General features: G+C 36.2%; 1 protein-coding gene across 10 annotated transcripts in view; it reads left to right on the top strand.

The window, feature by feature from the left end:
* ADGRB3 (adhesion G protein-coupled receptor B3) overlaps positions 1 to 17,302 on the top strand; it is a 453,017-nt gene that overhangs the window by 208,381 nt on the left and 227,334 nt on the right. For all 10 annotated transcript variants that reach the window (XM_050316306.1, XM_050316311.1, XM_050316301.1 and 7 more), the window contains one exon: positions 12,949 to 13,143. In XM_050316306.1, the coding sequence (XP_050172263.1) occupies positions 12,949 to 13,143 (195 nt within the window). The remainder of the gene's footprint in view (positions 1 to 12,948; positions 13,144 to 17,302) is intronic.

Genomic DNA, 17,302 nt, shown 5'->3' with positions numbered 1-17,302 from the left:
ATTTAGCAAATACTGTTTGACCAGCTTAAACAGCTGGTTGAGTAATATGAAAATTTATTCATTGAACATATTAAGGGACAAAAATGCTCAAATCCATGAAATAAACCTTTGGGAAATTACTTGCTTAGCTCTAATAATAATACTTAAAGAACCTAATTAGAATTATTCTTCTTAGAGCACTATAAGTAGAAAATGCAAAGTGGTAAATAGGTATACTTTGCCTCCTGGAATCATAACCTATAAGATCAAGCAATAACTTGAACAGAAAAAGAAACATCACAGACTATATATCAGATTTTGTTCTAGTTTTTGTTGCATTGTCATAACATGCTTGCAGTACCTGCAGCTTTGCATTAAGAAAATGTTCTTAGTCAAGCATGGTGTTTCAGGACTGCTGACAGTCATCCTTGCAGCTAAGAAGGGAATATTTTGCCCAATAATGTGCAATTTGTTAAATGTGTCCTTGAGAAAGAGGAGATAACAACAAAGAAATTCTTCCAAGTGTCTTTTTTATTGCGGATAGAGATGAAGGAAAGTCATATGTTTTAATAAAATCTAATGGCAGTGAATATCCTTTCTTCAGTTCCTTCTGGATAGTTCTTGGTCACATACTGATCACCAGATTTTAGTCAACAGGGAGGAATTTCCTTGCTTTCTCTAATTCCAGCATAAATTTTCAGAATTTGGAGGATTTTCTCCCCTCTGTTGGATAGACATGGTTTGGGTTTTCAGACCATTTTGCCAAATCAATTACTGCTATAGCAGAAGTTGTTAAAGCCTATTCTCTACCCTTGGCATATAGTTTCATTTTCTGAAAACTCCTTCAGTCTAACTAACACATTTTAATCTGTTTAAAGTGTATCTGTTGCTAGCTTAATGGACTGTTATATGTAGAAAGGCAGATTAGATGATGATCTAATGACCCAAACATAGTCTGCATAATATTATGAAGTATGCTTCTCATTACTAATTATCTCCTTTTGATCTGGAAGCAGAAAATGGTCTACCTAATTATTTAATGTAGAATTGTTTGCTTTAGCTACTACTTGGTTAATTTGGACTAGTGTCTTCTGAAGTGTGGGGTTTTTTACTTTATTTGAATAAACAGGGCAAAGTCTTTCCTGAGACAAAGAAATCTATTCCTACTGTGATTGGATATGAGTGACTTCCTGACCAAGAATAGAATGAGTGATTAGGAACCCACAGGCCTATTTCAGATGGTACCCTCAAATAAGAATTAATTTAACTTTCATACCTATTGAATGCCTATTGAATTTGGTACACTACAAGGAATAAGGCTAGAAAGTAAGACCCCAGCATTGGGAATATCCTACATTATCCTTCTTCTCAGAGGCATAGCTAAAGACTTCTTCATCTATCCTTAGCCCATTCTACAGATAATAGGCACCTAAATTAGAAAAAAACAGCAAAACAAACAAAACAAAATAAAAAACCAAACTGACACGAGAATCCACTCATGCCCTCTTCAGCTGCCCAAAAATCTGAAAACCAGGAAACAAAATACTTAAATGGGAGTCAATGCAGACATAAAAATGAGATTAAAATAGTTAATTATGGAAGAGCAATGAGTTTTCATAGCTTATGAGCTCTTCAGGAATTGATTATGGAAGCCTTTATTACTATTTTAAATTAATAGCATTAATGAATAAGATCTCACCATGGAGTATTAGAAACTGATTCTGTGAAAATGGAGAAAATACTTAAATATATAAGGCTATTTCTATTTTCTACTCTGTTATGCATTCATACTAAGTAATAGGATTTATTGAATTACAAAAAAGAAATAAATTGTGAGGTATCTTCTTAAAAAATATTAATAATATATCACTGTCTTATCACACACTGGAATAGCCCTTTTGCCTAAAGTGAGATTTTCTCTACGTGTCTTTTGGACACTCTAGTTTGGAAGAGATTTGTACTGTGCTCATAAACAATGACTCAAGCTAAAGCCTGTCATCTAGAAACTTTATTTCTGAACGTCATCTCCAACATTATAAGAAAATCTCTACTAATACAATCTATTTTATAAACTTATGTAGCACAGTTTTCTAACCTGGATGATGAAATTCTACATTAAATTACCATGATAAAATTAAGGTAGTAATTTCTTAGAATCGTAGAATGGTTTGGGTTGGAAAGGACCCTAAAAATCATCTAGTTCTATCCCTTTGCTGCCATGGCCAGGGATACCTTCCACAAGATCAGGTTGTTCAAAGCCCTGTCCAACCTTGAACTTCCAGGGATGGGGCATTCACAACTTCCACTGTCTCACCAAACCCACAGTAAAGAATTTCTCCCTAATACCTAGTCTAAATGTACCCTTTCAGTGTGAAGCTATTCCTCCTTGTCCTATTACTTCATGCCTCGCAAAAAGGTGCTGGAAGGCATAAAGTCTTCCTGGAGCCATCCTGCCAGCTGAACAGCCCAAATTCCCTCAACTATTCCTCATAGAAGTGGTGCTCCAATCCTCTGATCATCTTTGTAGCCCTCTTCTGGACTCTCTCCAACAGGTCAATGTTCTTCTTACGTTGAGGGCCCCGGAGCTGAACACAGTGCCACTTTGAGTGATATAACACCTAACACATTCTGGCAAAATGGACTGCTTTTTATCAGAAAGTGGGAAAACCAAAATATCTCTTAACTCTTGAGAGTTACAAAGGAAAAACCTGTGTATGAATTATCACACTGATGTCAAAATATTAGCACTTAAGAAGGAGCATGGGAACTTATGCAGGTGAATCTTTACATATCAAACTAATAATATAGCCATAAAAATGTTTTTCGGTTGCTTCTGCTCATACTATAATTTTGTTTCCACTTTTTCCACATTAGTGTTAGTCACAATTTTGCAAGTGCTTGGCTAAAATATAATTTGATAAAAAGAACTCTGAGGTGAATAATGATTTGCTCAGCTGCAGCTCATTAGAGATGATTTTGTTTTTCCAAATTATATTACAAGGGCAGCATACCAGCCTGTCCATGTACTCCTCACTGAAATGACTGCTGTACTCTGGGGAATGAAAGGCTTCCTCCTAAAAAATTTACTGCTCCTTTTTTTTTTTTTTTTTTTTGCTAGTTTAGTGCTTCATTTCTTTTTATATGGCTGCAGAGCAAAGCAACCAGGCTTAGTTTTATAGATGTGAATGCAGGGGCCTCAATAACAAGATTTTTGTTCTGTCTCAGTCTGTACTTACACTGGTATACACCAGCTGTTCACCTTTGCAGCCTTTGACAGGCAGGGGAGTTATATCAGTAAATGCCTTGTCTTGCTACCCTTGTAAGCCCTGAATCTGTAGGAGCCAGCTCTGTTTTTTCACTTCCATTATCTTGACTAGAGGTTGACAAAATTTTCTCTCATCAGAGAGTAACTGATCAAGAAATTGCAACAGGCAACAGTTTTCCCCTGCCTCACTAACATTTTCCCATTCTACACAGAAGATTAAAGCTTCAGGAAAAAAAAAAAGCTAATGACTTCAGTATCACTGTTGGCTTAATGGTGAAGGCACTCATTTGGTTCTGAGAAAGCTTCACCTGCTCTGGCCTACGAGACTCATTGCATGGAATGAAATGTTGTGGATTTCAGTGCTTTTAACACCATGTTATAAAGTTAGAATGGTTTTCACAGTCTTCTAACAGATCTGCTTCATCCTCTGTAAATATATATGCACTTAGCCAAAGAGAGAAAATAACCCAATATTTCAGGCACTCATAGGAACTATGTAGTATAGAAACCAACTGCTCCATCCCAAGTGAATGCTTTTTTTCATAACTGTCTGTTATAACAGGCACCAGAAATTAGTACCTTAGGATCAGTACAGTGAAATGTGTTGAAAGCTACTCTGGTACCTTCTCCATGCGTGATGTTATAGTGCTTGATTTCACCAACGTACACCCCAAACTGGCCTGGCTGAACAGAGAGCTGTGGCTGGAATTCAGAAAATAAAGACTTTCTGACATTGGGGAAAAAGGGACAGACAAGTCAGGAGGACTACAAGAATGTCATTATGTTATGTAGGGAGAAAATCAAAAGGGCCAAAGCCCAGTTAGAACTTAATATGTGTATTAACTTACAATTTTTACTGCTGTAAAAAACAATGAAAAATGTTCCTATAAATACATTAGCAACAAAAGGAGGGCTAAGGAGAATCTCCATCCTTTACTGGATGCAGGGGAAACATAACGATGTAGGATGAGAAAAATACTGATGTACTTAATGCCTTCTTTGCCTCAGTATTTACTCATAAGACCAGTTGCTCTCCAGGTACCCAGTCTGGAAAACAGGGACAGGGAGCAGAATGAAGCCCCCATAATCAAAGGGGAAATAGTCAGTGATCTGCTAGGCTACGTAGACACATGAATCTATGTGACTGAATGGGATACATCCAGTGGTACTGAGGGAGTTATTTGTCAGCAGTCCTGGCTAACCAGAGAAGTCCCAGCTGACTGAAAGTTAGCAAATGTGACGCTATTCTATATGAAGGGCCAGAAGGAGGATCCAGGGAACTACAGGCCCAGGCAGAATGGATTTAGGTAAGGCAGGTCCTGCTTAACCAACATGACAAGTTAAAACCTCTAGGGAAAGGCTGCAGATGTAGTCTACCTGGACATCAGCAAGGCCTTTGGCACTGTCTCCAACAGTATTCTCCTGGAGAAATTGGCTGCCCATGGCTTGAATGGGTGCACTGTTCACTAGATAAAAAACTGTTTTGATGGCTGAATCCAGAGAGTGTTGGTGAGTGGAGTTACATCCAGTGGGCAGCTGGGTTTCCTCAGGATATTAGGTCAAGTCCTGTTTAATATCTTCACTTATGACCTGGATGAGTGGATCAAGTGCACCTACAGTCAGTTTACTTATGACACCAAATTGAATAGGAGTGTTGATCTACTGGAAGGCAGGAAGGCTTTGCCAAGGAGTCTGGACAAGCTGGATCAATGCGTAAGGTATGATGTTCAACCAGGCCGGTACCAGGTCCTGCACTTGTGTCACAACAATTCCATGCACCTCTACAGGCTGGGGGCAAAACAACTGGAAAGCTGCCCAGTGGAAAAGAACCTTGGGATGCTGATCAACAGTCAGCTAAACATGAGCCATCAGTGAGCCCAGGTGGCCAAGAAGGCCAGTGGCATCCTGGCCTGTATCAGGAATAGTGTGGCCAGCAGGATGAGGGAGGGCAGTGTTCATCCCTTGTACTCGGCACTGGTGAACCGCACCTTGAGTCCTGTGTCCTCTTCTGGGTCCCTCACTACAAGAAAGATACTGAGGTGCTGGAGCGTGTCCAGAGAAGGGCAATGAAGCTGGTGAAGGGTCTGGAGCACAAGTCTTATGAGGAGCAGCTGAGCTGGGGTTGTTTAGCCTGGAGAAGAGGAGGCTCAGGGGGAACCGTATTGCTATCTCTAGCTACATGAACGGAAGTCTCCTCTCCCAGGTAACTAGTAACAGGATGAGAGGAAATGGCCTCAGGTTGTACCAGGAGAGGTTTAGTTTAAATATTATGAAAAAAATTTTCTGGAAAGGACTGTCATCTTTGGAACAGATTACCCAGGGAGGTGATGGAGGCTCCATTGCTGGACTTATTTAAAAGATGTATAGATGTGGCACTAGGGGACATGGTTTAGTGGTGGACTTGGATGTGCTGTGTTAACAGTTGAACTCGATGATATTAAAGGTTCTTTCCAAGTTAAATAATTCTATGATCTTGCCAACATATACGTGCACCCTAATTTTAGAGATACTATACAATGGGAGAAAACATTTACCTGCTTTTCTGCACAAGCACGTCACAATTTCATTCAACCTGGAAACACAATTCAACCTGGAAAGCTGCTTTTTTCCTTTCCGCTTTCAAATATCCGCTTTTTAATAGCCAATCATTCCCCCTTGTTAAATTCAAAGAAAAATTTTCAATAGAAAATTCTATCATCTGAGCAACCATAATAATTTTTCCATGTCTAGAGGAGACACATTTACCAAAGCATAATGTGTGTGTTAAATGAAATGTGCTTCTGTGTTTGTGGCTGCTGCTGTATCTGCAGCAGTGAGCAGCTGAGTGTTCCCTGATCACATTGATATTCCAAACCAATCAACACTGCAGCCACAGGTGAACTACACTGGGATCTGGCCAGAGGTAAAGCAGTAGAAGGCCATTTAAGAACTCAATACAGAAAGAATTAATCTAGTTTTCCCTTAAAGTCTACAAGAACTGCAGGAACCTTCACTCCAACTGAATGCAGCATTAGCTGCAGAATGACTGCAAGAATTTGGCTTGGCAGCTAGAGGCAAAAAAAGTGGTCCCAACATCCTACACTTACTTGCTTTTTTTGTCCAGTACTTCATTTGCTGCATTCTCCCACCATGTTTTAGTTTAGGTTTATTAAGTATTTGAGGCACAAAGGATTTTTCTCTTGCTTATTAGTTGATGCAGTACTCCCATGCAGAAATTAGGGCTCCTTGATAATGCTAATTTTCTTGAAGAAACCGTTTTGGTTGTCCTGCAAACAGAAGTGAATGTCATGGGAATGACTGTATAGAAACAAAATCAAATAAATACAGAAATTGGTTAAAATCAAATAGGCACATATAGATGAAAGACTTTAATCAGACTTTATGTTTTAGGGACACATACTTATCAGGATGACCACATAGCATAAAAAAAGAAAGACAACTCATTCGTAGTACGTCCCTTTGTGACCCCTAGCCTCAGCCATTCAGTCAGTATGGAGAACCAGGAGACTTTACCTCAAGCAATGTTATGTCTGTCATAGAATGAAAACAACCCTCTCAGAGTCGTCATTCTCTTTTTCCTCTCAACTCTTGCTCTTGTCAGGTTGCATTATACATAGATAACACAAATCTTGAAGACATGCCCTCTGGTTAAAAACTGAAACAACAATAACAACAGCAAGATCTCTCACACAGCACGCCAACGTGAGCGGAATTTAATCATAGATAATTGGAGCATTTAAGAGCAGTATTTAATAAAACAATAATAGAAATCTTGATCAATAAACACAATGATAAGTATAAGGAAAAAAAAGTGATCTGTTTAATGATTATTCATTCCTCAACCCTAGAATCATTTGATACTCCACCAAAGAGCAGTCTTATCTATTCAAAATATTTATTAAAATGTTTAGTTGAATCCATGCATAAATTAAAATACCGAAATGTTATAATGACTTTCTCTGTTACCTATTTGATGGTTATAGCTCAGGGACTAGAATTGACAATACTGATGATGATGGTCATGATTAGAAAAATGGAATTATGTAATGTGATAAAGTTGTAAAAATAATCTCTTGAGCAACATAGGAGTTTTCTTGTGAGAGTAGAGGAAGAAGGTACAAAAAGAACCAAGCATCCCTCTGAGCTGTTCACATTCTTCTTCCAAAAGCATTTTTGATCTCCACAGATACTAGATGAGGTTTTCTTCGAAGATTCTTTTATACACCTCATCACATATAGAAGAGCACCATTTCCTGACATCTGTGCAGAGATTCAGTTTACCTAAGATTAATGTCTAGAACACAACAGGATTCAGTGTGATTAATGTGCCTTCTTTTCTCTAAAAATAAATCACTGTTGTGAGGAATATTTTGCTTAAGAATATTTGGAAGTATATGACAGTGGGACAACTGTTTCTATATAGTGAAACAATCCTCATTTTTCTTTTCATCAATATAAATTTAGAATAAGTTCCTTAAAGCAGAAGGTTGCAGTGATTTCAACTGAGTGCACTGAGGCAGATTGAAGCACAGCTCTGCAAAAACTTGGTGCAGCAGATTGCACACTGTGAATGTATAAATGCAGGAAGGCAAAAGTTCAGTTTCAGGGCACTCCTTACACTTCAACTTTGGTCTGGGTTTCAGAACATTTACAGGTACCTGTTACAGAATTGTAGAATAAAGGAAATTCATGAGATCATCCAGTCCAAACTCCAGTCGTATCAGAATCAGCTATACTTATTATTCCAGCATTTTGTTTTTCGTGGCTGTTATTAAGGCCTCCAATATGGAAGTGTGCATAGTTTCTTCAGGTACATCCTTTCCTTTGCAGTTGAAAAGTTTTCCCTAATTTATATCCTTAATATTCTTTGACACAATATATATCAATTACTTTTTTTCTGTTTCCTGGTATACACAATGGGAACAGATTATTGCCTTCCTCTTTGCAGAAACTGTGTATTTAGTAGTATGTTATCATGATTGAGATTGAGACTATTAATTAACTTCAATGATGACAAAAGGGAAAATTATTTTGTATTGCTTTAGGAGTGTCCTTCATAAAATGCTGAATATAGAAAAGAAAAAATCTCTTGCATGATGTTAGGTTGTAAATATTCAGATGCATAACTGAAGATGCATAGCCCTATCTTTAGACCTTATTCTGTTTCTTTTAAAAGATGGATGAAATAATATTCTAGGACACTGAAACAGCCTGAAAATAAATGAATAAACTGTAAATAATTTATTATATTAAAGGAAAGTAAATGAAAGTTCCATGCTAGAAGAGTTAAAGGACTATTGCTTATCAGAAAAAAAAAAAACTGTAAAGAAGTTTTCCTCAAACCTGAAAGAAAGCTCTATCTCACAATGACATCGTGTTATAGATGTGATGTGAATGTTCTTACAATTTCTGCATCTTAAGAGTATTATGAAAAATATTTTATAAAATATTAGTGTTGGGTTGTGGAGGTAAAAAGAAAAGTGGTTTGCAGATTATGAGCCATTTCAGGATATAATTTTATTTCAAACTATCTTTCCTCACTTCTATGTAAGGCTTACTAATTTGTGTTCTTAAATTCCTTCTACCATAAAATGTTTTAATGACATCATTAGTAATACCTAGCCAGGAATCCAACATCATCTTAAAAAATAATGAAGAAAGGTTTATTGTATAATTACTCTTCAAATTAATAATTCTTTTCCGTCTCTTATACGTTTCTTGAAGGTTCATTGTTTTCTGTCCTTTCAAAGCACATCTATCTGTTAAGTTTGAAGTGATTATTATGCAGTAATAAATTTGTACTCCAGTGCCGGGGGCCTGGGAGGTCTGACTTTGTAAAGAGTCATTTTTATTATATCATACTTTCTGATAAATCAGGAGACAAAGGCAGTTGGACCCTGAGTCAAAGTCCAGTTAAACATTTCAGTAGTTTTTCAAGTACGCAACCATATAGTGCAAGCAGCTAGAGGCTGGGCTGACAACTGAAGTGTCAGTTTAACAGCTGCTTCATTTCACTATCTCTCGGCTCATAAACTTTATTTTTAATGAGTCTGCCTGTAAGACCACTAAAAAATGACCTTCACAGAGAACTACAAGGACCCACAGTGGTGACCAAAATAGCTTTCTTGGGCAGTGCGTAATATCACACTGACCATAGCACAGAAAAAAAGTAGGATAGTGAGAAAGACATTACACTAACCACTGATGAGAATATTCTGTATTTTCATGCAGAAAGATTATTGTGATAGCTGTGCAAGTAACCCACTACCTTCAACTCATACTAATATGGACATTTTCATTGGCTTTAATAGTGTTGCACCAGTTTGCATCAACTGAGTGAATCACCTGTGATTTTAAAGATGTGTTTAGGAGCTGTAAGCTGTCTTACAACAAGAAAATACATTATTTAACTCATCATCACTGATAATATAGAGGCTGTTAATTCTTACATTCTTACAGTAACAGAGGCTGTTAATTCTTAATCCCTGTACATTGCTTGCTGGTTTTAGTCAAAACTCTGCCCTAATTAACTCTAATTTTCACCCACTTTCCTTACCTAAACACATTGCAACCTTCTGTTTTGTTACGCTATTACTAAGAGCATGCTGCTAGTCTAACTCAAGGCAGTGTGAGCCTGGAGGGATAGCTGAATATCAGGGAAAGGAACTTCAGGTTGGAGCTTGGGAGGATGAAAAAAAGGTTCTCTTGAAGCTGTGTATGAGTGGTGTGGCTCAGGGGAGAAAGGATACTTGGGTTGGGAAATTGAGATTTCCGAATATGACATAAGTAAAAAAAAGTAGCAAACTGAGCTGTAATTTTAAGAGCCAGTACATCTGAGGTACTTTAAACCACCTGGCTACTTTTGAAGTAGGTGTAATAATTTAGTCCTGTGGCAATGTGGGCACTTGCTAGACCTGTTTTATCAGTGTCCAAAAGCAACCAAAATGTCTTGCTGAAAGGGCTAAAGAGTATACTACAGCTCCCACTTCTGCTGCTAGAGATCTGTAAAATTTTTCACTGAAAAAAGAGTTTTACTTTTTGAAAAATATAAAACCCAGTCAAAACTAGGATCATTTTAAATAATTATTTGCATTCCAAAAGCAGCTGAGACCAAGACTTCTGTGTGCAACGAATGGTCCAAAACTATTACAATTTGGCTGGCCCCTGCTGTCTTTAAAATGTGAGTTTGAAGTCTGGTAGGAGCATGAAAAAGCAAATTGGAGGTGAACGTACAGATGAAGCAAAAGGAAGCAAAATAATGCAATACAAAATAACCTGCTAAATAGTTTGACACCTTTCCTGCCAGTGTTTCTATAAGAATAAGAGCACAGTAGACTTTTTGTGAGGATTGATCATACTGCTCTTATTCCTAGTATTGCAAAAAACATTTTTGTTCTCCCTTAAACCCTACCATCAAGTTATGTGATGCCTTTCCCACAGTACATCCTGAGGCACATGTTAAATTTGGGAGTTCAGGTTTATGGGTTGTCTTTTGTCTTCTATGTCTATGGTTTTGAATAAAGGTGCACTGAATATTGTTCATCCTCAAAATCTGGAAATATGATCCGGGGTCAGTGAACAGCTGGACAAGTTCCAGAAGAAGTTCTACTCTTTTTAGCTTGCTACCAAGACACAATGTGTGAGCAGATGAGGCAAATGGTAACATTGCACAGGAAAAATGCAAGTCATGTTTATGTTTGCTTTTGCTTGTTCCCAAGAAAGTAGTTCATATTGTTATGTGTCCAATATCAGGTCCCTGAACTTACTGAAATTAATTTTCTTCAGTTATCACCCCTTTTCCCCCACTGTTATTTTCCTACATGATTACTGTCAAAGCCTACTTCTAAAAGGAATGGAAAGTGCACAAAATTATTTCTGCAAGCAAGCTCCTTGCCTGATTATTTATTACAATATTCTGGAGACTAAGGGAGGTATTTCTGCTGAAATATTTATTAAAAAACAAACAAACAAACAAAAAACCCAGACAAATTAATGGTCTCATTTCTCACTGAATGTTTTTTTCCTAAATATTAATCATACCATTATGCTTGTACTGCTGTACTCACAGTATAGAAGAGGTTCGCTTCCCATCCATGATGCAGTGAACGGGTATTCTCCCAAGTTTTAAGTATTTCTAGGGTTTTAGCAAGGCTGTTGTGGTTCATAACAATCCCCAGTTACTATTACAGATTACTTGCCATAGATGAAATTTGAAGCAGCCACTTTTCCCAGCCCCAGCTGTGTTACGTATATCTAGTTTATCTGAAGACTGGTTAAGAATGTAACCAAAATATGAACCAACAGCATGAAAAAAGCCCCACTGCTTAGAGTCCATGTGTCAGAGGAGGATTGCATTTTTTGAATTTCTTTCATGAGAGTTATTTTGAACCCTTTCAAACACTCTACTACTTTTGCTATATATTCTATCCTTTAGTCTATCCTTTTATTTCATTTTTTTATAACAAAGGCCTGCATATCCACACAAAGTGTCTGTGGAGATCTGGAAGTGACAAAACTATCTTTACACTCTCCCTTCCATGTCACCAACACGTTATCACAGAATCACAGAATCATCCAGGTTGGAAGAGACCTTCAAGATCATCTAGTCCAACTGTATGTTGCATTAGTAATTTTTCCCTCTCTCTATATGTCAGTAATAAGGCCAAGCCCCAAGCAATTACAGATACCTTTATAAAGATGGTGCCAGAATTTTGGTTGTCAGTTGTATAGCATTTTCTCTTCACCTCTCCTGCTGAGAGTGAGGTCTGTCTAGAGTAATTTACCTTTCTTTAAAACCCTTCCAACTCAGGATGTTCTATGTTTCTATGATAATTTAACTTTCCATTTGGAAGAACTTGGGTTTGTATACATAAACTCATATGCATGTTTAAAAATAGGTTGTTTAACAAATGTGCTCTTTTTTTAGCCTTGCCTGGCCTTGTCATATCTTCATGATACACTCTGCATCTTCCTAAGATGCTAAGTCAGCTTTGAGAATTAATAAGATCCACAAGCCAGCTTCTTATCAGGAGTATACTTCTACTAGCATATTTGTTTTGGATCACTAGCCCTGAACAGATCTGCTGGGAGAGCTACTGCTAAAATGTACTCTCCTGCACAGATACATAGGAGCAATTCATAACTTAATTTCCATTTGTTGGGAAAAGTAAACAGGATTGTTCCAAGTTAACATCTTTGCCTTAGTGCTACAGAAGAAAGCACCATAATCAGCTTCCAACTAAACCATCTCTCTTGCATTGACTGGCAAAGCTGGGTTGGCAGACATGAATGGTCTACTTTCCCATAGTAAATTAGATTTTAAATGTACTGCCTTAGTATTTATTCCTTTCAGAGCTCTTAGTTGTAAATGAGTGGCAACTGTGGGTGTACAGCTGTTCCTCTGAGGAAGGACAGTTCCTTGCTACATCACGGCAGTAGATTAAAGCCACGGTCTGGCCTATGAAGTTCCAAGAAGCAAATGGGTGAAACACAAGAAATTCAAAATCTTTCAGTACAAAATTAATGATTCTCTGATAAAAATAATATTTCTGTCATCATAGTCTACTATTTTGTCTTATCTTTAACAGGACAGACTTTTTTTTTTTACTAGTTTTAATATTTAATATTTTGTCTGTATTTAGAATTTATCATACCTTTTCCTCAGTAAAGTAGGTTCTGATATTAATTTTGATCTTCTGATACAGATTAAAGAGCACCTCGCTAAGGGACAGAGGATGTTGGCTGGTGATGGCATGTCCCAAGTAACCAAGACGCTGTTGGATTTAACACAGAGGAAAAATTTTTATGCTGGGGACCTTCTAATTTCTGTGGAAATTCTCAGAAATGTTACAGATACATTTAAAAGAGCGAGTTACATCCCTGCGTCTGATGGGGTGCAGGTAAGAGAAACACTGTAAAGGTAATGTTTCATTACCCAAAAAAAAACCCCAACTGATGGAGTTTTTGTCACTATGCTGCACATCAACTGGTTTACCCACTGAATGATAGACATAGAATGATAGCAGTGTTCACAGAAAAGTAAGATACAAGTTTAAAATAGGAAAAAGTCTCAGCTACATATAATAAGACAACTATCTAAAACAATGCATCAAGTGAAAAATGTAAAATGCTTTATTTGTAACATTCAGTATCTTTGTCTTTCAAGGTTTAGTTTGATGGATAGAGGGTGTGTTGGTATTTTTTTTGCACTAAGCAAAAACAACTAGTGTTGTTTGTTCCAGTTCATTTCTGTTCAAAATTAGTTTGTTTCAGTTCAAAATCTATCCACAATATTATGTTATTCTGGCATTGATTCTTCATTTCAGGTAAATAAAGCTCATTAAAAGTACGCAGGAGTGATGGAGAGTGCATTTGGTATGAATTTTCTATTTCACACGTTAAATTAACTCTTCTTGTACAAGAGGACAAAGAAAATGCTGTCAGAGCTAAAATCAATATAATTATTTCCACAACTCATTGTGTAGTGTTGATTAAAATAAATATTACTCAGGACTTCTAAATCAAGATATGGCTTTCATCTGTATCTGAAATTTTAGACACTTTTCAAAGATTGAAGATATACTGAAAAAGAATATTAAGAAGTTAAATCTATATATTATTTGTGAAGTGATCATTCATAAATTACTAATGAAGTTATTAATGCAAGTCATGTGTACATATTTGTGTAACAGCAAGCAGAGATTATAAATACACTTGGGAATATATGCATGCAGATGAAGGGAGATATCTTGGAAAATACAGTTTTTCCACAGTTAAGTTTTCAAGAGCTTGCTGTAATTTTTTACCTTTTCTATTTTTTCTATGCACAAAGACTATTAACTTCCACAATGAAACCAACATATCTTGTGTTTGCCTGTAGCCAGCTGAAAGTAATAATTATTTTTCCAACAGTGCTTTTCAAAAAGTATTTTTAATGAACAATCCTTTTTTTTTTTTTTTTTTAATTTAATGAGAGTCAGTATCTTTTCCTACTTTCCTGGTTTTACCATTAAACAGTGTGTTATTCACTGAAAATTTTTCATGCAGTCAGAAATCTGATAGCCCAATGTGACTTCTTCATGGTTCACAGACACTACAGAAATCTTAGAACCAGTCTCAAGCAATTGCTTAGCACATGTGATTTTGTTCATGGGCTTAGCAGATCAGGTCATCTGCAGTTAGGGAGATACATTAGGGAGAACTTGATTCTTTTCCTACTAATGACGGCACCAAAAGTTCTGGTCACTTCAGCAATGTAGAGATGTTTCCAAAATTCGTAACAGTATTCAGGCAGAACTTGGCAAAATTAGTAACTATTATTTAAATAATTTAAATTAATAACTTTGAAGTGAAGACATTAAAATTCATAAGCCACTTTCTGAAGGAAATAAGGAAGAATTTCTCAAATGAAAGAAAAATAGCTATATTTCAGTATTTGCATGCCTAAATACCAAGAATTCTTAAATTCCAGCTGTAGAAAAAGGCACTGAAACACAGTCAGAAAAAATAAAAGTTAAAAAAAATTAAAAGAAATTGCGAGCTAAGGTAAAATAAAAGGAAAATAATAATGCACGGTGTTCAGGAAAGTAAGTGAAATCCGAATTAAGCATATGTTTTGCCCAGGGGATATATTTAGCAATGTTCCCATTACTGACATCTGATGATATAAAATGAAATCCTGTCTCACTAACATAAGTTTAAAATTTACTGTCAATTTCTGAGAAACATGGATTTTTCCATATGTAACAATATTTCATATTCTGCCATACTCTGGAGGATTGTATTTAATTTTTTTTTTTAACTATCACATATTTTCATACTTTCTAGTCCTTCATCAAAGTAAGTGACAAAAAGCTGAAAATTAAATTCATTTGCACCACTCTGTGTGGTGTTCTAATTACATTCTACTTTTTGAACTAGATAAAAAGCAGAATTTTTTAGTAGGTAGATTTCTATTTTAAAGAAATTATCAGAAAAGCATGAGTGAGATTTAAAATCCCTGAAAGTCATAAATTATCATTTTGCATTATGTCAGAAAAGTAGGTTAGGATGAATTGTGGGCAATAGTATTTTTTCAGACCCAAAAACAACACTGATATTAAAACTCAGAAAGGAATAGTATATATCTATAAGGATATTTATTTCTTATACATTCCATCCATCTTGATAGTCCCTATAATCTCTTTTCATATTTAGTATTAATATTCATCAATAGTGTAAAAGATGTGATTCAAAGATTCCATTAAAAAAAATGAAAAAGTGAGATCAAATTAGAAAATTTCAGACTAATTACTCAAAACGGAAGTGCTACTGCCTGATATGCTGCATAGAAAATGCCACTTGTTTAAGCAGACAGATAGCAAGAGTAAAATAAAGGTTCTAAAGTATACATATCTAGTGCCAAGTTATTTATTATACAACTCTTTTGCCATTTGCATCTTTTAACCTTTTTTTGCAACAATATTTATAGATACATTGCATATACATTGCCAGGAACAAAAATAACCCTGTATGAGGCAGTTAAACAAGAAGGTGTCCTGCATCAGTGACTGAAAATTGCCGTACAGTAATAGACATAATCACAAGCCAAGAGTCATTCAATTCTTCTGCAAGCAAGGTCTTTCATGTAGCATGTGAATTACTCTAAAACACCCTGTGTAGGTACACTAAGGTAATGAGATGGCCACTACACTTATGTAAGAAGGATTCTACCAGGAAGAATATAAAAATTCTAAATAAACATAATACAAGCAACAATTTGGAACGCTATTCAGAACTGGTTTAAAAGTGCTTGAGCTACCTTTCAGGACAGGATGGCAAAGTTAGTTGTACAAACCCCTGATGCAGCGGCCAACATGAAACAAAGTTTATCCCCAAAGAATTTAGAGCAATATAATCCCATTTATATTAGCCACAGGCCCACTGCTGTCAGTCAGGGATTAAGAGGATTGTCCAATCCTTTTTCCCCTTCCACCTTCCTCCTCCCAAACACACATTTCCCTCTGTTGAAGTCCAAGACTGGAGGTGACTTAAGGCTATCCATTAATTCCTCCTAGGGAGGAATTCTTCTCTAGCTGTATAAAAGGATTTATGACAGCTTTATGCCTGCAGAGAGGGTCAAAGAATTTCAAATGGATAGAGAACTGTAGCCACTGTATTATAGAAGAAAAAATTGAAAGGAAGGAAATTAATTAGGAAAAATATAACTGACCATTCCCAACTGTAATTGGCATTATCATCAAAAAAAAACCTGGGCAAAAATAAAGGACTTCAAAATTTGATTCTGGCTATCCCAACATTTCCTGTAGTGGCCAGATCATTAATATTTAAGCTCTGCCATGAAAGGAAGGAGCTTCAGTCTACAGGGAGGTCCAGTGTTTACTGCAGTAATACCTTCAGATCACATCCATAATGCTTCTAAAATTTAGCCTTCATACTTGTTAATCATTTTACTAAAGGGCAATGATGTTTCTTGCAGCATTCATGCAATAAACAAAAGAATAGTCAAAATAGAAGAAAGAATTTAACCCTTCCTCTCCTGTTACGTTTTCTGAACTGTATCTCATGTCTATTCATTATTGAAGGAGGAAATCCATTTACTTATCCTCTTTTTAATTCACAAAGCACTGGTATTGCTGAGTCTAAAAGCTGCATGCATCTCAGCCTCCACTGCTACCATAAATATGACATCAACCAGCAATAGAAATAGGGAAAAAAAAAAATCTCAAGAAGAAAGATATTCTTGTTGCCAAGTTCATCATTTATGGTTTATTGACAAGTATGAAATATATATTAGGTTTTTGCTCATCTTTTGTTTGTGCTGGAGTCTAGGATTATTCATAATATTTTCACATATATTTCTGTCAATTATTGGTCATTTTAATGCTTACATGTACCTAAACTAAACGTAAAATTTAATTAACAAATAACATTATTAGCAAACCCATTTAATATATCATCTATAAGAAACTTTTTAACTCTGGAGTGGTTTTCAGGTAATCAAGGCTCTTCTCAGATTGTTCTCATTACATTGACATGGATATTGTTGCAATTACGGCT

The sequence above is a fragment of the Myiozetetes cayanensis genome, unplaced genomic scaffold (assembly GCF_022539395.1).
Source record: "Myiozetetes cayanensis isolate MyiCay16 unplaced genomic scaffold, myiCay2020 scf2-11, whole genome shotgun sequence".
In the NCBI taxonomy this organism is placed as follows: domain Eukaryota; kingdom Metazoa; phylum Chordata; class Aves; order Passeriformes; family Tyrannidae; genus Myiozetetes; species Myiozetetes cayanensis.
Note: the sequence above shows the minus strand (reverse complement) of the source record. Positions and strands in the feature narration are given on the sequence as shown.